At 44.5% G+C, this 21,386-nt stretch overlaps 1 protein-coding gene across 2 annotated transcripts in view; it reads right to left on the bottom strand.

Annotated features, from left to right (window-relative positions):
• Positions 1-796: 796 nt before the first annotated feature.
• The window catches only part of BI-1 (Bax Inhibitor-1), a 47,022-nt gene continuing 26,432 nt past the window's right edge, over positions 797-21,386 (bottom strand). The window contains exons 5-8 of one of the 2 annotated variants that reach the window (XM_037426624.2): positions 13,565-13,644; positions 9,776-9,876; positions 2,040-2,109; positions 797-933 (exon numbers count right to left, since the gene is read on the bottom strand). In XM_037426624.2, coding sequence (XP_037282521.2) covers positions 886-933; positions 2,040-2,109; positions 9,776-9,876; positions 13,565-13,644 — 299 coding nt within the window. In that variant the 3' untranslated portion in view covers positions 797-885. Of the gene's footprint in view, positions 934-971; positions 1,670-2,039; positions 2,110-9,775; positions 9,877-13,564; positions 13,645-21,386 lie in introns of those variants that run through there. The other variant, XM_037426625.2, reaches the window with a different exon arrangement.

The following is a 21,386-nucleotide window of genomic DNA, read 5'->3' as shown; positions in this document are numbered from 1 at the left end:
TTTCGATGTAGTCTCTGCACAATAACTGAGGCAAGAACTGCCATATAGCATTGATGATACTAGTTCCTACTGTAACTCATATGCAGAAGTGCAGAGAACCTCTCATCTATTCAAGACTACTGATAACCATTAAACAGAATATTTCTTCGCACCTCAGTCTGTACACTTGTTTAACGACACTTTTCCTGTCTCAACATTAGTGAATCATTTCAAATCGCAAGCCATCAGATTAATTTTTCAGTCTTCAATAACATGTCTCACTAAAAAACAAATGAAAGTAATATTTAATGTTCCTATAAACTTAGTGACTGTTTAGAGTTGCAGAAAAATTCAATAATCAAGCATTTAATTACAATACCAGACTGAAATTCTGCAACATTACAGGAAAACATTTGCAATGCATATTTTCGGCCTTACACTGCCCATTGTCACAGCATATATTTTACTCAGCACAACGACCACAATGTGGTGTTACTCTAAATGTGTATCATGCGGTTACATAAAAAACATGGTGTTTCATCTTATACCCATATTTTAACCATATAGCCACATAGTGCATTGTGTAAATTGCATGCATTATGCTTGTAACACCATGCCATATTCAAGTCAAATTCATTTATGGTGTTTTGGACTCAGTATTTCTTAAGTAAAACAAGCAAAAATAATATGCTCGTTCGGTGCCACTACTTGCTTCTCAAGTGACAAAATGCAAGCTTCATACACAAGGCTTCCTCATTCCCAAACTGCAAGAGAAATGCACAAGATCACAACAGAAAACAGCCAACCAAGACAACACTTGACAACTCTGAAGCACCTTTAGTGAACTTGTTAGACTACATAGAAGGCCAGTGAGACATTTCAGAGGTATGGGGCACCACTGAATACTTAGCACGAATCTTTCTTCTCTTCATCAACTGAGTCGGTCTCACATTTCTGAAAACAAGAAGATGACTGACACTGTACTGCTGAGCTAGAACTCGACAACTTTTATTGAGCCACAAAAATACACCCACAAACGCAGAGCACAACCCACTAATGCAAAGTATGATTGTCAGCTCTTACTTTTCATGTGAATTCAAGCTGTTGCATTGTGCACGTTGTACTGTGAACCCCAATGCTTCGCTGTTATCCCCAATGCACAAACATTTTCGGACAGGCATTGAAAATGTACATTGGTTAGATGCATGAACAAGATGTACACAATACTTGTATACAAAAAGAAAAATGTTCTAGCACTCCACACCACAATGAAAATAAAAAATAATGTATCCATTATCTAGTACAGATTTACACAGTGTTATCTTTACACTTTCAGAAATTAAAAACCATAGCCCTGACTGAAAAATTAAACATCTGAAACATACAGAGGATGCCAGTTACACATTCATCTTCAACACAGAAAAGGAGTTATGCCAAATCATCAGGGTCTTGGTCAGATGAATATGCAGCATGACCGCTCATGTTTCCATCCTCCATCAGAGCTGTAAATGTGCTGCAGGTTTCCTTAGGGGGCAAACATTCTAGTGAAGTGAACTTTGACAAGTGCTTGGCAAACTTGGACTGACTGGCTACAGGAAACTCAATGGGGGTGTAGGTTTGTCAACCAAGGGACCACCAAACCTCTGCAAGCAGCGAGACATCAGTTCCGCTTTTCACGCCTGCTACTCTCCTGGAATGGGATAAAGGGGCCACCATTAAGGAAATGGGAGATGCGCAAGAAGCAGTGCAAGTGCCAATACCATAAGCCAACGAAGGGCAGGGATGAGGAGGGCATGGAAGTGCAGCAAATCAAGCAGGAAAGGTGAATATAAAATAAAAAAGCATGGCTGACGCAAAATGCTAAGCACGCAAGTCTCTTGTTTAGCAAGCTGCACTGCCTCACCTTAGTTCCATTCCTTTGAGACTGCACAAGGTACAACAAACAAAAACAAACTCACAACCTTGTATTGAAAACCTCAGAAACTGCCTGGCTAAACATATGCCAAAACTACTAAGATATACTACTGTCGCTATATATGAAGTGAAATGCACATTATTACCTTCTGAGTCAGAATGATGAGCAGGCGTCTAAAGATGCTGATGAAGTCCAGGAACAGGTCAACAGAGTGTCTGAAACAAAGAAGATTGCTTAATAGGGGAACAACCAAGGCTTCTTGACCGTTTTACAATGTTGCTCTTTGCAAGTGCTACTGATAGTCCTGTAATAGCCAGGGCGGTTTAACTTGTTGAGAAACTTGATAATCTTAATTAAAAAAAGAACAATGTGTCAACAGAAAGACTGGTAGCTGCTTCGTGCAGTGTATAGGATTATGTCATGCCATATCTCACTGTAATACAGTCACCGCACATGTGACACCATGTCCAAGACGCTGGCGATGTCATCTGACGATGCAATGAGATATGTCAGCTTTTCGTAATTTGAGAGTGGTCTTCCGATTCACACAATTTTTAGAGCAGTAAAATTTTCCATTTTGGAGCAATCTGGAGCAGCTAACTTCAAATCCTGGAGAAGCAAGTTGTATTTACATTCAAGGACATGAAAAATTATTCTGAGGCTCTTGTGAAGAGCTAGAAATATGTATATTCATTGCAAATTTCATAAAGCCAATCATCTTGGAAGCACTCCCTATTTCAGTTGATGAAGCAAGAATAATGGTGTCATACTGTTGAGGATTTTAGAAAAACTTGTTCAGTGATTATTTCCGAAGCAAATAAACAGAATACTGGTTGAATAAAACTGTACTTCATAAAATAATATAAATACACCTATGTGGCTATCATCAGATATGGTAGACCAATGCTGTGACATACAATGATAGAGGCTCAGACAGTCCCAAGTGCATTTCCCCAAGATGAACTCAAAAATAAAAAAGGGATCTTTTTCTTTACAACTGATTAGACTTGGGTGTAATATGATGTCATTCAGCTGGTCTCAAAAAGCAGACCTCCTCTGGCACTTATCTCCCTGTGCTGAAACTACACCAACTTCAACAAACTTCATTTTCTTTCTGCAGCAATATTTTATGAGGCTAGAGCGTTCTGCCTATACTCCAAAAACACCCCACTGTGTACCCTAAAAAGCAGTGCATTAAAAATATATCTCACAGGGTGCCTTATGCATAAGCCTAAGACCACTCAAAGACAAGATTCATTTCGTTTTTAATGTGTTAGCAATTATATCGATATTCTCGACTGGTGTTTCCCGTTCACAGGGGTGTAGCCAAAATTTTTTTAAATGAAGGGGGGGGGGGGGGTCAGGCAAAAGGTCATTTTGCTTTTGCACTATATATATATATATATATATATATATATATATATATATATATATATATATATATATATATATATATATATATATATATATATATATATATATATATATATGCCATGACGAAAAAAAATTCGAAGGTGGGTGCTCCTGATGTGCAAATCTTAATTTACTTATAATACACATTACACTGAAACAAATTGAATAAAGTTTTTGAACAGATTATGGCCAGGTATGACCTGCACTACCTTTTTACATACCACACGACCTGTCCAGCCCTTGTAATAAATGTGAAATAATATTTTAAATAGGTTCCGAAAACTAAGTTCATGGGAAACATTCAAAAAGAGAAACGCATCATACTCGTAAAATTTTTTTTTAAAAATGTGATTGCACAAGAATCAGTTACGTAACATTGGGAGTGACATACTAACGTGAAGTGGCAAGGTTTTAACTGACAATAAAAGCACGATGCACCCCCATTCGCTGCCACCTTGTGTGGGACCACTTTCAAGAGTGCGAGGCAGAAGCTGAAAAAACTCACCTCACAAACTATCTCGTTAGGCGCGTGCATATGGCACTAAGTGATAAGCGGATTATACTAAGTGAAAATGCCTCTCGACACACACAACCACGCGTTATTATTAGTACTGCCCACGTTAGCCTGTTCTCTATTTTCTTTAGTATCGGTGGCCATCGACTTGAGATTGTCACCTGCACCACCCCGGTCCACGCCAACGAACCCCTCAACGAACAGAAGCCAGATTTGTTGAGAGTAAAAAAAAAGAAAGTATGCCAGTCACACTGCGAAACAACCGCCGAATGAAACACCAGTCAGACGTAAAGCTAAGCCTAAAGCTCGTGTAGCCCAGAGCCGGCACGCAGCGATGGCTCTCAAAGCACTCGTTGCAAGTTTTGATTACAAAACAGGGCAGTATTACAATTCACCACTTATGAAAAGTGTGCCGTGTGATCGCCGACTCGTCGTAAGTCATGAACAAAGCACCGAGGCGCCCGTTTAAACTGGTTTTAACATCACGGGTTCTGTGCACCACGGATTCGCAAATCGTGCAATTTTCATACCATGCACAATGGACAACTATTTAGCGCTATAACAAGCGGGCCTCTCGCTACCTGCAGACACCGATGAGCAGAACGTGTGCGTGTAGGTGACCAGACGCAGCAGCGTCGACATTAAATCTACAAAGGCCCGAGGAACGTGCTACGCACAACAAAGAACCTGAGCGTCAAATCATCACTACACATGCTATTAGGTTAAGGTGGCTAACTCTGTGGTTTTTGCGAAGTGACAGTGGCGCCAGAACACAGCCTAGCTAGCAGAAGCAGCATGCTTGATGTACAGCAGGACACTTTTGAGGGGTCAAACATATTTACAACAGTCTACAGGAGAATATAGCGCCACCGTGAGAGCCTTCGTTACTAAAAATGTGGCAAGAACACGCTTGGGCGCGTCTTCTTTTCTTAGTGTTCCTGGCACTGCTCAGAAAATCATGTAGTCAACTCAACCTTTTTTCTGAAGCCGAGGTTGGCTTCACAATTCTTGGTTGTTTCGGAGCAGTTCGGTGCCGTTTTTGCAATTTTTATGCTTTTGGAGCAACTTTGTGCAAGAAAATGGAAACGTATCAAAAATGCGGAAGATGCACAGCTGTCTCACCCCCAATTACAGCACAAGAGTCTAACATTACCATGTTTAGTAGCATTACAGCGCCTCTCTTTACATATTTCCGATAAAAACGCCAGCTGAAGCGGCCGGCTAGGCGCTCTAGACAAGTCTGATTCCATCTGTATGTGCATTGGCGTGCAAGAGATGTTTCGGGGTTCTCTAGTCGCCCAAGTCGGCAATATTGAACACCGCGTGTGCAGCAAGTTCTTGAGAGTGCACGGGCCTTGGAAATTGCAACCGTGCCACTAACGCTTCTCACAGACGGCGTCAAGCCTTATTATTTGGTATAATTTATTGGTATCGCATTCATTGCTAGGAGCATAAGTCAAACCAACAAATTGTATCTTTTAGATCCGATATTACCAATATCGCGTAACTCAAAAGAACGCTGGCTAAAGAGACAATGATCACTATAGTTGCCGAAGCTTTCATGCTGTCAGTTATTTAAGCAGGAAGCACATGTTAGTAGCACAGAAAGTTCACGAGCAGTCTCATTATGCCTCAATATAGCACGCGCTAGCTACTTCAAGCTATGCAGCAGCTTCCCCTCCACCCCTTCCTTCAAAATGAAGCAATAAATGGAATGCCGCGATGTTCAATTTTCTTTTATTGTCAGCTATTTACCCTGCACCAGAGCTGCCAGCAATGGCTTCACTAGAGCGGCGCGTATTAAATCCAAATTGTGGGTGCTCCTACCCCGAGGCATGCGTTTATAAATGAGATGATATTTAAAAAGCACGCTGAAGTTTTCAATTCGGACCCTAGCAGCCTCGAGTTCGAAAGGGCAGAATCTTTTAGGGGCTTTTACCGCCACAACAATTATAAATGCAGATGTACGTGCTGGTAAAAGGAATTACGAAACGGCTCTTCTGTATGATGATCCATGGATAAAGTGTATTAGAGGAAAAGTGTGAACGCGTTCCCACCATTGCACCTCAGCCATCAAAACATTATGCCTCTTGAGGCACAAACTTATAACACTTCAATTAACACTACAATATGCACGAATTATTTTGGATTCACCTACTAAATCTAATATCATTAATCTAGAGATGTTCGCACCAACAGAATGTTACATTTATATTAAACACAATGTCAAAATCGGCTAACCATAGTGACCTACTCGATTTAAGAAAAACAAAGTAGAATTTCTTAAACTGCATCACACGGACAGTTCACCACTAGACTCCTCTCTATATTTATCGCTCAAATTAAGCAGAACCACACGTCACCACAGACAAGATGCATTAACAGTTTACTTCACAACAGCAAACACCATTTAAGAATATTTTTCCCTCGTACAATAAGCGAATGGAATGGTGCAATTGAATTGACATCAGCACTGTGCTGGGCATATTGACTATTTCTGTAATACTGTTATTGTTTTTTCTTGTTCTTTGTACCCTTTCTAAACGAGTTTACGGTATTATCATACATGCAGAATACAAGCCCGAAACCAAGCGTTCCAGAGGCAATGGTTCTGTTTAAGGGGGGACGTGGCAAGTAAAACTAATTTTTTTATTAATGTACTGTTTGTGATGAAATTTGGTGTGTGTATGTGGATGATTGTGAGGATTCCAAATATGAAAACCGTTTTCAAATACCTCTTGTACTTTTTGAGTTACAAGCATAATTATACTAATTAATGCTCTTCACACTTAAAGAGATAATTATTGCTAAATGAAATTATTTTTTCATATTATTATGTTCCCAAAGGATCAACTTGTGCAAAGAAGCTATTAGTTGATTTTTCTAGTTCTTGTAACCATAAATAAAATTTCCAAAACATGGATGTTGTTTTGCGCACACATCGCAGTAATTATAAAATGTGTTCTAAAAATTTTAAATGATGAGTAAGAAGAGAGATAAAGCTTTATTGCACTGCTAAAGGCCTCCTGAGCCTAGTGCAAAAAACGGAACGACTCTATCAGTCTTTGTTAGAAAATGACAGATGTTCTAGCGAAGGCACATAGGCGAAAATCAAGAGTTGAGAAAACTGACTTTGAAAGTTCACTCTTGTTTGGAAGTTCACAACATGCCTAAAACACTCAGAATCCTCCTGGGCAGTAATCCTGAGATGCTGTGGCCTTGGCCTCTGTAGAGCGCAACCCAGTTTTGCGCTTCTTTGTCGTGGAACAATGCGCCTTTTGAGCCCTCTTTACCCTTTTGGCATCCTTTTCGGCTGCTCGCCGCAAAGAGCAGTCTCCTGGATTGAAGCCCAGTTGAGCAGTGATCTCTTGCAGCGCACTCTTGCAGCCACCATTGAAACGGCAGACTGCATCTGCAACTGCACTTTCCACACTTCGAAGGGAGGCGAACTGGCTCTTGGACTGGAGTGACCAAATGAGGCTGTTCATACTCTCCACAGCGTTCTGGGTTTTTCCCTGCGCACACCTTTCAAGGAGCTCTTTGTTCGAGAGGCGCTTGTAGATTGGCAGCAGTGCCACTCGCACGTGAGGGGGCAGTTTATGTTTGTGAGGCGGCAGCGGCTCTCCCTTGGCCAATGCCTGATTGTGCGGGCACCAGGAGTCAGTCCCACTTGGGCACAGGTTGTGGTGTGGATCCTGGTCTGTGGATGTTACATGGTAATAAGTGGCCATGATGGCCCTCTCCATGCCAGGAACATCGTTGGGGTGGCTCTTAATGGCCCAGCCATAATAATTCGTCAACTTCTTTATCAGGCCCTGCGTCAGCCGGCCTTTGCCACCCATGCTCAGTCCTCGGCCTTTGGATTTGTGCTCATCAAGAAGGTTGCGCAAGGAAGTGCCCATTCTTTTTTTCACATGGTTCACACACTCCTGTTTCTTAATCACCATGTAGCCATACACCTTGTCTTGCGTGAGGGCAAGGTACGTACGGCTGTCACCGTCGCAGAGCACATTGATGTATCGAAGCTTGTACTTGGTAAACGATCTTTCAAACATGATCCTAGCTGCTTCTACTTCCATTTGGCCTGCATTAGCATCGGTGTTCTTTTGGCACTGTGGCTTGTGTTTCTCAAGCCACTCCTCATAGTTGTCGTCACCAGGCTTGGGGCCAACAGCACAGCCTTGGCAGTAGTTGGACAGGACACAGTGGTCCAAGACCAAGCCTGTGTACAGCTCGATTACACAGCCCACGCCAATATGACTTCTGTGCCCCCTCGTCATCCACGTGCCGTCGTAAATGACGTCAATGTTGCCTGGCACTCCTCCTAGGTCCTTGTAAATGTCATGCACCTTCTGTGCACTTTCTGCTTCAATGCGGGTGGCAGCTGATGTGGTGGCAGGGTGGCTGTACTTCCTTTGCAGTCTCTGGTAGGACTTGTGGTGCAGTGCTCGATGCGAAATGTCCATCGCAGAAAAAAAATGTCATTTATGGCAGATTGTTTTCTGCCAACTGACTGCACAGCCCTCAAAGCACGCACGTTTACCTCAAAGGGGTTCGTTTTTTGTTGCCCGGAGCACCTCGGGGACGACCACGCACTGTTCACTCTGCCACAATTGTCACAAAAAAGTTCCATCCTCGCCGCGAGTCCAAGGCAGTGCGTAGTCTCGAGGCGTATCGACCCTTCGTCGCACTTGTTGCACTTTACTGACGAAAGCAGACCGTTCAGCATCTTCTTATTTACAATGAAGAATGTGGAGTCCTTACCGCCGTCATTTTCGTCGCAGCCTTCGTTCAGAAGCTCGAGCTTCCGCTTTGAAGCGGACTTCGATGCTACGGCATCCAAAACATCCCGCCTTGTCTGCGCCCGCTGCGCGATTTCTTCACTGCTCGGAATCTGGGCCGAAACTCGCGATAGAATGTTCGACGCGCGCACGCCCGGAGTTGCAACGGCTGCCGACGCGGTGCCACCGCAATCGGGTTCGCGAGAGCGTCCATCACGGTCGACGGCATCCGGCGGTCTGACATACGACGATGTGGCACCTTCCACACTCTCGGCCTCACAACAATCAGCGAAGGGTCTGAGTAGAGGCCCCGTGACGCTTGAAGAGCATGCTCCGTCCGGAACTGCGACTGGGACGGCAGCCGCAGTCGTCTGCCCTTTGTTCCAAGCTTTCCGACGCTTGCCGTACTTGTGGACGCTCCGGAACTTTTTTTGCGGCAACATAGCACCGCAGTATGAGCAAGCACTCAGAAGAGACCACCGATGTAAACAAAGCTTGGTAAAAAAAGCACGCGAACTATCACAAAAACAGCAAACTGGCAAAAAACGAAGCGCACGCCGGATGATTCTCGACACGGCGGCCGCAGATGCGCTCGCGCTTCCAAGGTTGCCAAGGTGCGCGCCGCAGCTTTGACCAGTAAGAGGTCGCGCCAGCTACCACGTGACCCGCGCAGCCAATTGCCGTTCTTCGTTTTCGTTTTTTTACTTGCTCCTCGCGCTTTTATTTTCACTCGGCGAAATACGAGACCGCGACCATCGGGAAGCCGGCTTTCTCCTCTTTCCAAAGCTACCAAAATGGCGGCCCACGGTCAACAACTTGGCGCGTTTGTGCGGCGTGAACAACACCGTTTCAGGGGCTTTTTTTTCGCACTTTTCGGCGACTAGCCTCGGCAAAAACACTATTTGCGGGATTTGTAGCGCACGTTTCGCTGTAATATTTTAGAACAAGAAAGTTGAAGGTCTGAAGATTACGAAAAAAAATAAATCAAAAAATCGCATATTTTGACCAAAATCGGCACTTTACTTGCCGCGCCCCCCCTTAAGCACTAGTTCCGTTTAACAGATTTCCATTTACTAACAGTCTACTGTATTTGCTCTTTTTACCGGAATTACTGATCGTAACATTTGTCACGGAAGTGCTGACAACAAAGCGCGGGTAAGCCGATGTACTTACCTAATGTAGTCACGCTCACCACGCTTCCTTTTTTCAATGATGAGCTGGGTGTCGTAGAGCACAAAGCCACAGAAAAGAAACACACCAAGGTAAAGGTTGGTCTGAAAAGAAATGTTAACAACATTTAGCATATAATGAGCCAGCACAGAGGATAATCGTTATGGTGCAATAGTACAACAGAACAACTGCTTAAATTGATCATTCGTAAGGGGAGATGCTCCTCGAAAGAACTTATCATTTCTAGTCATAGACACTTGAAAATTTTGTTAATATAGTTTTTCATGGAGATTTCAAATATGCAATCATTTTTTGCATAGCTGCTATAGTTATTGAGTTATGCCATGCACAATAGCAAAAAGTTACATGTTTCGCAGGTACTTTGCGCCGAGCTGCTACAGGATAAATCCTGTGTTGCCGAAGGAGTTGGGTTTCAATGGCAATACGAGGCCCCTTCTCAAGGCCGGGGATAAAGGAGAAGGGGAAGAACGAGTTGACAGTGCTTAACTTAGCCGGCGGAAAACACATGGATGGGCTTTAGTATACATCAGAGACAGCTGGACTGACTGCACGTGGGCTCCTAGCAGACGAAATGCCAATGTGCGTGACGTCACCATTTTTTGTGAAAGCAGCAACAGCTGTGCAACAGCCTCGACGAGGCCGTGAGGTAGCGCTGGCAGCACTACAATTTGGCAGGCTTTCCACCCATTTTGAACCACGTTCGATAGTGGATATATTAATCAATATTACAGATATTCATTCGTACCTCATACGCATTTTAGGTCGCGAATCGCTTCTAGGGGGTCAATAGCTACTCGTCGACGCAAAAATCTTGACATGAGTAAATTTGATGACAGCGCTCCTTTAAGGGGGACACCCCACTTAAACTTTTTTATTTAAGGGTACATTTTGATCAAACTTGCATGCATTACGTATTTTGACATGCTGATTTCAAATGTGCAATAACTTTTTCTTTGCAACAAGTACTTTTCAAAATATCGAGAAATGTGTTTTTTTAATTGGCTAGTTAGGAGTTGCTGGTTGTGATCAAAGAAACTGGCATATGAAAATGATCCTGTGTTGTCAGAGCTTGAAATGATACAAGAATGAATGTTCTAGAGTGATTTGGGCTAAAGTTACAGCATGTCAAACATTTGAACACTCTCCCTCCAAAGAAAATGCATCTCAAAATGATCCAGGGGAGTTATCGGGATGCATTTTGTCATGGTGCCTTTTATTCACTGCCTTAGTAAGGCCAAGTGACGCTGCCCCTTTTTTTTTAGCAGAACTTGTGCTACGCCGCAGGTCCTTTTCCCTTGCCCTGATGAACCCAGTAGATGTTATGTCCACATTCAGTTCTGCTAGCACGGCCGTAGCAACGTGCTCATTACCAGCATTAAAACGCAGCACAGCCTCCGCTAGAGCTGCCTGTACTGCGAACAATGACCAGTGCTGCTCTTTTGCCAGTAAGCTCCAGATTACTGAGTGGAAAGACTCATTTGAGTTCTGGGCAGCACCTTTGCAGCAGTTACCTCTCCGACAATCGCTGGTAAACTGGCAAGAGAGCTGCAGCCACATCCCTAGGCAAGTTATATTTGTGCTTGGGCTCTGGCTTTTAGCCTTTGCTGCGTTGTGGCGGCACCAAGATTGCTCACCAGTTGGGCACAGTTGGTTGTTCGGGCAACTGTCGGTAGAGGTGACGTGACGAAACTTCGCCATCACTGCCCGGCTCATGGCTTCAACATCACCTACGTGCGATTTTAGCACTCACCCATAGTAGACAGCCAACCTGTCAATCAGTTCAGCAGTCAATCCACCCTTGCCACCAAGGCTTCGTCTGCCTTTCACCTTGTGTTGTACTACATTGCGTAGTGCAGTACCAATACGTTTCTTGATGTGGTTTATGCAATCCTCCTTCTCCACTTCAAAGTAGACATAAATTTTCGTTTCTTTTATGGCGTTGTATGTGTGGTTGTCACCATCGCACAACACCATAGTGTAACGAAGGTCATGCCGCTAAAGTGATCGTCCGAACAAAATTTCCCCAGCTTCTATGTCCATTTGGCCAGACTTGCAGCTTGAATTCTTCTGGCGCTCGTGGCTTGACTTCCAGATATCATAGCCTTCACTTCCTGGCTTAGGGCCGTTCTCACAACCCAAACAAAAGTTGGACATCACATGGTAGTCAATCACGTATCCAGTAAACAGTTCGACAACCGTTCCAACACCAATGTGAGAGGAATGCCCCCTCGTCAACCAAGTGCCGTCGTAGCACAGGGCAATGTTCTTTTTGTGCCCAAAACACATTTCCTCGTATAACTCCTTTACTTCACTCGCGCACAGAGTCATAACGGTCGCGGCAGCTTGGGTGGCAGCCAGTTGTAAGGTTTTTTCAAGTGCTCTTAAAACGTCTTATTGTGCAGCCCCCGCCGCGATAGTCCTATCGCCGCAAAAATATCGTTCATTGCTTGCTATCGGGCCGTTCCCACTGCAGAGCATCGCACGCGTAGATAAAATGTTTACCACAAATGCATTGCAGGACTTATCACCTTTGACTCGGCGCGAGTTTCATGCCGTCATGACTTCGCCACAACAGTCGCACTTCACGTTCATTTTTTTAGCGAGGCCGTATTCACAATCGCCCGTGACTAATTTTGTGCACCTACCATATACTACCATATACTCTGCAGCATAGTGAAGCAGCAAGCAGCTCATTCAGCACCTCCATGTCAACCATCACATACAGAGCTGCAAAGTCCGCGGTGGAGGCCGATGACTCGTCGCTTGCACCGGTAAAAACTGCAGTCTTTCGCGCTGTTGCCGGTGTCGACTCAAGTTTATGAAGAATATCCTGCTCCCGAACACTTGCGCTATTTTGCTGCTCGTGACAGCTCTAATGTTAACTTGCACACGGCCAGAGCCAGCGCGAAGAATGCCATCGTTCTTGGGCGGATCGCGGTCAGCTGCATTGCTGCCGGTCACTTGCTGATCCCTTGTAGAGCCGCGCGATGGCATGCCCGCATCTGGCGGACCATTATCACCTGCGCTGACGATACCAAATGCCCCGACACCGCGAGTCGCCTGCTCGTCGGTTGCAGTGCCTTTGTGGAGCGGACCGGTATCACCTCCATTGCCGTTATCGGGCGCCGAAGCAACGACGGCCGCTTGCTGATCGGTCGCAGCAACCCGTGATGTGCCGTTAGCACGTTTTTTCATTTTGACTCCCCTTCGGCCGAACTGATACACTGAATTATGCTTTTTTGGTTCTCCAAATATGTTCGTCGTATCACCGTAACCCAAGTCAAAATGGCACCTAAGCCAATCAGGCGGTGCCATTTTAGCCCTAAGCCAATCAGGCGGTGCCATTTTAGCCATGTGATCTCAAGTGGTCAATGACGTTTAATGCAGACTATTTTCTTTCTTTTTTTATTTCAAAAGGTGGCAAGCTCAGTGTTGCCCGACCGAGCGAGAAAAAAGCCATGCGAGAGCTTGTCAACGATACCAAAATGGCCACGTTCGAGCGGGCCCCGTTCAGGAGTTACAGGCAGCCGAAATAAGCGCGATTTGTTCTCAAATAAGCGCGATTTGTTCTCAGTTTAAAGGGTTAAGGGCGTCCCAACGCATATTTCATTTACTGTTATGCCGTTAATACGCAGTATTTTGCAACGAAAACTTGCACACAGGTGCACGATGATAGAAAGAATACAAAAATGACACTTTTGAAAACTCGATTTTGAACAAATTTTCAGGTCCCAAGAGCCGTGTCTCCCCTTAACTAATGATGCAGCATACCTGGAACAAGAAGAATGAGCCCATGAACAGGTTGACCAGAGAGAACATAGACATGATGGACAGGATTGACATCAGTGTTCCTGAAAGAAAAAAATAGTCAAACAATTTAATGTCATGAAAAGATTCCCCTTTTCACTCATTGTGCAAAGCCAAGCACCCACATTAAAGTAGTACTTATTCACTATGTAACATAATATAATCCTTCAAGAGACTTCAGCATGCGTCATTCTCTATTTCACAAGTTTAACAGCTCTGCAATGATGGCCCAACATAAACCAGAAACAGTAAGAGGTTTCCAGACTAAATATAAAAATAGTTGTGGTGGAGTTCGTTTTTTTTTGTTTCTTTACGCTGCAATTAACATGTTTAGCAAACTCTAGCATCAACTTGCCCATTAAAAAGTTCTTGTGGTGGTAATCTTCTGGCATAAAATGAGCACTACAATGCATAGATTTAGGTGTTTATCAGATATTAAGAACCTGATGCTTTGTATACCAATCACCTGCAGCCACTTCACTCGCTGGCAGTCGTGCACAAAGAGTTGCACACCACTATATATACAGCCCGCAATGCAGCAAAGGCAATTCCTGGTGCTTGTTGGGGAGACACTGGTCTTAAAAAACTTTTTTTTTTTTTTCAATTTTAAGTATTTAGAGCCAACATTTTTATATGATGTGCAATTTTCACAGCTGAAAACAAATGCAATTGGTTTTCAGCTGTCACTTCCAGATTTTAAAACATTGACTGTTTCATAAATTTACATTTTCCCCACTGTTTAGACAGCTTATTCATAAGAGATTGCTGCAAATCAGCTATCACAGTGTTCGGTAAAAAAACAGGAAGTGCATGGAAACCATAATTTTATTTTTAGCTTCATTGGTTCAAGAGTTATGGCCTTAACAAGTGGACTCAGCAGAAATCTGAAACTGTTGCTTAAATGTATTACTAATTAAAGCACAGTTTTAACAAGGTTACCATAATTTTTAAAGTTTGTTGCACTCATGTATAAGCTTTCAAATGCTGCAAAAATTATCGAAATCCCACCACTAGATCAGAAGATACTGTGAGCAATGGCCTCGGACATGATGAAAAATGTTTTGAGAAAACGAGACAAGATGTTTAGGGACACGGTGAGTATGTATATTCAACAGGTAAAGGTGTAAATCAGTGCAGTAATGATGCTGAAGTCACCAGGAGTATAGATGTCATCATTCTTCATGCACTTTCCTTTCATTGCATGCCAGATGTTTCCACAGTTTTCATAGTTCAGATCGGCATACAACAATTTGACGGTACTCGCACAGTCACCAGTAACCTGCGCGGCAGCCTTCTGCGAGGCGGAAATCACTTTTATACTCACGTAACTGTTATAAGTTTTCGTGTACACTCATCTCGGTGAAACGGTCAGGGTGAAAAAAAAATTCAATTCAACGCAGTTTGTCCGTTCGCTGTTCTGCGCGAACCACGAGCATGTCGATCTTGGAACAGACGATAAGCGTCCTTCGCTAGGAACAGACAAAAGAAGAATACGTCTTTCAAATGAGACCAAAATGGCCACGCTACTTGGCGTGGTTCTCAGACGCCACAGCGTGGAATATGACAGTTTTTGGGGTGATTTCGAGAGTGGAAATGGTCACAAAACTGACAGAGACCGAATTACTTGACAAATATGCATTACATGGCAATAGCATTTTAGAAACACTAGCATTTTAGAAACACCTTTTTCAGACCCTGTATATTATCTTTAAAAATACTTCAAAAAATAGGTTTTTCGGAAAGTTTTGGCCTTCCAGACCTGCGTCTCCCCTTAAAAGAAAATTCGAGACCAACATTGATCATACAGCTCGTACAGTCGCAGACCGATAAATCTGACACCGATTATTCGGACATGCTCAGTAATTTGGACAGCCGCATGGCACCGCCGATGGCCCGGTAGAATTAATGTTGCAAAGATGACCAATATTTCGGGCAGCTACCAGATCTCGATTCGATAACCCGGACTATGACCGAAACTAGCGTGCACACTGAATCGGCAGCCATTATCTCCTTCGTTACCCATACTGCACAAAGTGTGGCCACAGAGATGAAAAATGAAAGCCAACTGGTGATTTGTGAAGCTTTCCAATCTTAGAGGCACTGCTCAACTATGGGAGGTCGTATCGACATCACAAACATCTTTTGTTCCGGTTCCGGTATCCCCGCGCTGTTATGACGCTGTACTGCTATCGGTGCCATTTTGTTGTATACTGCGTTCTGCTTAATTCTGCGCACGTTCAGTTTTGTGTCGAGACCTGCTTTATATTTCACTTTGCTGTTCCAAGAGATCTGTGTTAAATGGCACTAACGGTGCCCTCACAGCCAGTGCCGAAGGCCACGCTGACGACGACGAAACAAGGCAGACATACACAACGCTAACCATGGAAAGGAAAGCTGCCGTTATTCTGGAAGTGCTCAGTGGTCACCCGCAAGTCGAAGTTGCCTGAGAGTTTAACGTTTCGAGAGTTGAAGCCCCCAACACCGCAACTGAAGAGCTGGATCAGCTGCCCAGCGCAATGAGCTAAAGCGAAGACGTTATTGACAACCTGCGAGGCTGCGGTGTGCCGAATCCTGACGCAGTTACGTTTGAGGCCTTGCCAAATGTTGACAGTGGTGTCCTCATGTGTCGAATTGAACGACAGAATTAAGCAGGCTCTACAACCGCCAAACAGTGGTTATGACTCTGCTGACGATGGCACACCATGTGCTCCAGAGCAGTTGCACGCAGGCCTGTCCCACGCCCTCACAGTTCCTTGGTTGTCCTATTTGTGGTCCTACAGTGAGCATACCCTACTGGCGGAAATACAGACCGACTTGGTTGCATGTAAGCAGAAGTGTGCAGCAACGCACTGACAGCCTTTTCCGGCCTCCAGGTCGCTGAAGAGTCAATAAAAGTACTTTTTTCCGACATTTGTTTTTGACATTTGATAATACGGACTGATTTATTTTGCTAGAGGAGTGCGAACTACCAGTTGTCGACTGTGCAAACATAGAGCACACTGTAACAAACAAACCACACTGTCTGCACCCCAGAACTTCTCAAATGTAGCAGTAATTCATAACTATGTACTCAATCATACTCTGGGAATGCTGCATATATGCATGGCATTTGTCAAATGATGAAAAAGTGAAACCAAGGTGACAGAAGGAGAAACTACTATGCTTCCTCGATGCATGATGATGATGTTTGATGTTTTATGGCGCAAGGGCCATTTCACGGCCAAAGAGCGCCAGTTCATCTTACTAAAAATATGGACAATGATTGTGATAAGCGGCTGTATAAGGGCCATAAAATTCCTCGCGGTGAGGCGGGTAAAAACATACAAGTAATAAAATCATGACCATGCCGTGAAAGGTGTGTGTGGTGTGAATAGATGACAAAAGTTGGTGATAATAAAAGACGATGGTGGATATGTATGGCATTAGCACAAGTGCCTCACTCGTTCATACCCTTGCGTCCAAGGGCCGTGAGGCAAGTGCTTTCTTGTGTAACCACCGCAGCAAAAACCTCTCTGGAGAGGTCATGCTACGGGATGCCCGGGTATATGATATGAAAACTATGAATTTCTTTAAAAACGCTAACAATGATTTGTGACTAAAAAGCGGTTCCCTACCGACGAACATTGCAAGGTGTAAAGGTATATGTTGTCGGTAGGGTAATGGAAAGTGTTGTTTTCTTACAGTGTCCAATTGTTTGCACTGAATTAAAATGTGAAGGACTGTTAATGCTTCACCACATCTGTCACACAATGGTGGATCGCCACCGGACAAAAGATGTGTGTGTGTCGTGTATGTGTGTCCTATCCTGAGTCTTGTTAGTGTTACCTCTGTTAGACGTGATTTTGATACTGGTGGCCAATGGCCAAGGTGCGGCTTGATAACGTGTAGTTTGTTTTGTGTGTGTGTATCCCACTTGCTCTGCCAGTAGTCCCTGAGGTTTCGTTTGAGAGACGGCTTAAGATCAAGGGCCGGGATTGATATGGATGTAATGGCGGTGCTCTCATGGACGGATGCAGCGAGCTGATCCGCCCTCACGTTGCCTTGGATCTCACGGTGCCCTGGCACCCAGCACACTACAACATGTTCGAGTGTGTAGAGTGTGCACAAAATGGAGTAAAGTGAGACAAGGACCGGGTTTTTTTGTTTTTTAAGACTGTGCAGAGCCGTTACCACACTGAGGGAGTCTGTATAAATTACTGCTTTTTGTATTTGTAATTGTTTGATGTGTTTAGCTGCCACAAGTATCGCGTAAGCTTCCGCTGTGAAGATACTTGTGCGTGGATGTAGAGGGCCAGCATCCGAAAAGGATGGGCCGACAGCAGCGTAGGACACAGAGGAGTTAGTCTTGGAGGCATCTGTGAAGAACTCAGGATGTGTGTATTTGTGTTGAAGTTCCAAAAAGTATGTTCGGATATGGGCAATAGGTGCATGTTTTGTAACTTCTAGGAAAGACACATCGCAGTCTATAGTCTGCCACTGCCACGGTGGCGGGTATGCTACAGGAGCCATTAAACTGTGTTCAAGTGACACTGCAGTTTCTACAGCTAGACACTTCAGGCGAACTGAGAAGGGCTGCCTCATCGAAGGCCTGCTTTGAAACAGAGTTGAGCTCGACAAATCATTAATTGTAGAGTATGAGGGGTGCTCCTTGTCTGCTTTCATCTTAAGAAAATAAACAAAGGACATGCAAGTTCTCTGCAGATGAAGCGACCACTCATTTGACTCAACATAAAGGCTTTCTACGGGGCTGGTGCGAAAAGCACCCGTAGAAAGGCGGATGCCCAAATGGTGCACGGGGTCCAGCATCTTCAAGGCACTTTGAGTAGCAGACTGATAGACAACGGCCCCATAATCTAAGCGGGTGCGAATGAGGCTTCTATAGAGGTTCATGAGGCACTGCCTATCACTACCTCACGTAGTACGTGACAACACTTTTATAACATTCATGGCTTTTAAACATTTTGTTTTTAAATACTTGATGTACGGTACGAAGGTCAACTTGTTGTCCAAGATTAAGCCTAAGAATTTATGCTCGGCTTTGACGGACAGACGTTGCCCGTTCAGTCGAATGTCAGGTTCCGAGTGCATGCCTCTCTTTCGAGAGAACAAAACACACGTGCTTTTTTGTGGGTTAAGTCGAAATCCGTTTTCATCTGCCCATTTGGAGACCTTATTTAAACCAAGCTGAACCTGCCGCTCACACATGGCCAAGTTGCATGACTTGAAGCCAAGCTGAACGTCTTCTACATATGTACAATAGAACATATTGCGGGGAATGAACAAGTGCAAAGAATTCATTTTGATAATAAAAAGTGTGCAACTAAGCATGCCACCTTGTGGCACGCCTGTTTCCTGAACAAATGTTTGGGAGAGCACACTGCCCAGACGGACACGGAATGTCCGGTTTGACAGGTAACTTTCGATTATATGAAACATTCTTCCGCGCACACCAAGGTGGGACAGGTCTCTTAGAATTCCGAAACGCCATGTTGTATCATACGCCTTTTCGATATCGAGGAACACAGAGAGAAAATATTGTTTATGGACGAAGAAGTCTTTGATCTGTGCCTCGATACGAACAAGGTGGTCTGTGGTGGATCTACTTTCTCGAAACCCGCACTGAAATGGGTCAAGCAAATTGTTTCAAGGATATGTACAAGTCGGCAGTTTATCATTTTTTCGAATACTTTGCACAAGCAGCTTGTAAGTGCAATAGGCCTATAACTTGAAGCTAAAGAAGGGTCCTTGCCCTCTTTCAAAATGGGAATAATAATAGCCTCTTTCCAGGAGGTAGGGATAGTGCCAGAAAACCAGATAGCATTGTACAAACAAAGTAGGGTTTTTCGTGTTTCGGCTGGTAGGTTTTTTAACATTTCATACACCACACGGTCAGAACCTGGGGCAGAAGTACTGCAGGGGTTTAGGGATGTTCGGAGCTCCGCTAGACTGAAAGCTTGGTTATATGCCTCGTATCTAGTGGATTTGTGTTCGAGTGTCTGCTTTTCTATTCTTGTTCTGTATTTTTCGAAAGTGGCAGTATAGTGGGACGAGTTGGATACCCGTTCAAAATGTGCCCCGAGGAAGTTTGCCTGATCTTCCAAGGTATCACCTTGAGTGTTTACGAGTGGAAGTGTGTGTACCTGTTTCCCTGCTATCCTACCGACCATGTTCCAGACTTTGGCCTCTTGTGTGTATGAATTGATCCCTGACAAAAGCTTCTGCCAGCTTTCTCTTCTGGCCTGCCGACGCGTTCTCCTAGCTTGAGACTTTATTTTCTTGAAGGTGTCCAGATTTTCGGCTGTCGGTGAGTTCCGAAGCAGCCTCCAAGCTCTGTTTTGCTGTTTGCGCGCGTTTCGGCATTCAGAGTTCCACCATGGCACACGCCGTTTTCCAGGGTGTCCATTTGTTTGTGGGATGCATTTTGTTGCAGCATCAATCAAAAACGCTGTGAAGAAGTTGACAGCAACATCAATGTTCAAAGTACATATGTCATTCCAACCTAGACGAGCGATGGTATAAAACTGTTCCCAGTCGGCTCTGTTTATGAGCCACTTGGGAACACGTGGTGGACACTCAGTTACTGTATTTCTGCTCAAAACTACGGGGAAGTGGTCACTTCCGTACAGATTACTGACGACTTTCCACTGGAGTAGAGACACAAGGGATGGAGATACTATGCTTAGGTCTATGGAGGAGTAGGTGTTATTGGCGAGATTATAATAGGTTGGTTCTTTTCGGTTTAGGAGACGCGCTCAACGAGAGAAGGAACTGTTCGATCAGTCGACCTCCCGCGTCATACCGAGAGTCACCCCATAGCCTGCTATGCGCATTAAAGTCTCCAAGGAGAACATATGGTTCCAGAAGTTCATCAATTAAAGAGTGTAAATCACGTTTTTGTAGCTGATAGCTAGGAGGAATGTAAATAGTGCAGATTGTGATCAGTTTACCAAAAAGAACCGCTCGAACAGCCACTGCCTCAAGGGATGTTTGGAGTTGTAAGTGTGTGCATGCAATTCCTTGATTCACTATGATGGCAACACCTCCGGATGATGTCATGGCATCATCACGGTCCTTTCGAAAAATAACGTATTTACGAAGAAAATTTGTGTGTTTTGAATTAAGGTGTGTTTCTTGTACGCACAGCACTTTTGGTGAGTGTTCGTGTAAGAGTTCTTGGATGTCGTCAAGGTTTCTGAGAAGGCCCCTGACGTTCTATTGTATAATTTGAGTGTTCATGGTGAATGTAAAATAATGCTGTGTGTATGAAAAGCGAGTGGCTGTTTAGACGGGGAGTTTGAGTTCACTTACCAGGGCCGTCACCAGGCCCTGTTATTTGCTTTTTTGTTTTCTTGGCGAGCTCCAAGGAGCCACGCCGCTCTTTCAGCACCAAGGGTGCCGACGTATCCATTGCCTCCTCGGAGGCACTGGATGCCCGCACGTGCGGGCTGTTAGTTCGGATTTTGGGCCTCGCCTGGTGAGGGGAGGCCTTGAGACCCGAAGACTCTGGAGTCTCCGGTCTCTGTTTGGGAGTAGGCGGTGTAGCCTGGGCTACAGCCGCCTTGGGGGCAGGTGCCACAGCCGACGGCTCGCTCTGCGCGGGCCGAAGGGGTGGCGAGGGCTGGTGCGGCGGTGCCCCCTGACGCGCCGCATCAGCGTATGTAGGTCCATAGAATGGAGCGACTCTTCGCCGTGCTTCCTTAAACGTAATGTTCTCCTTCACCTTCAATGTAATTATTTCTTTTTCTTTTTTCCAGTATGTGCAGGAGCGTGAATATGCGGCATGTTT

Source organism: Rhipicephalus microplus, chromosome X (assembly GCF_043290135.1).
Source record: "Rhipicephalus microplus isolate Deutch F79 chromosome X, USDA_Rmic, whole genome shotgun sequence".
Classification (NCBI taxonomy): Eukaryota; Metazoa; Arthropoda; class Arachnida; order Ixodida; family Ixodidae; genus Rhipicephalus; species Rhipicephalus microplus.
Note: the sequence above shows the minus strand (reverse complement) of the source record. Positions and strands in the feature narration are given on the sequence as shown.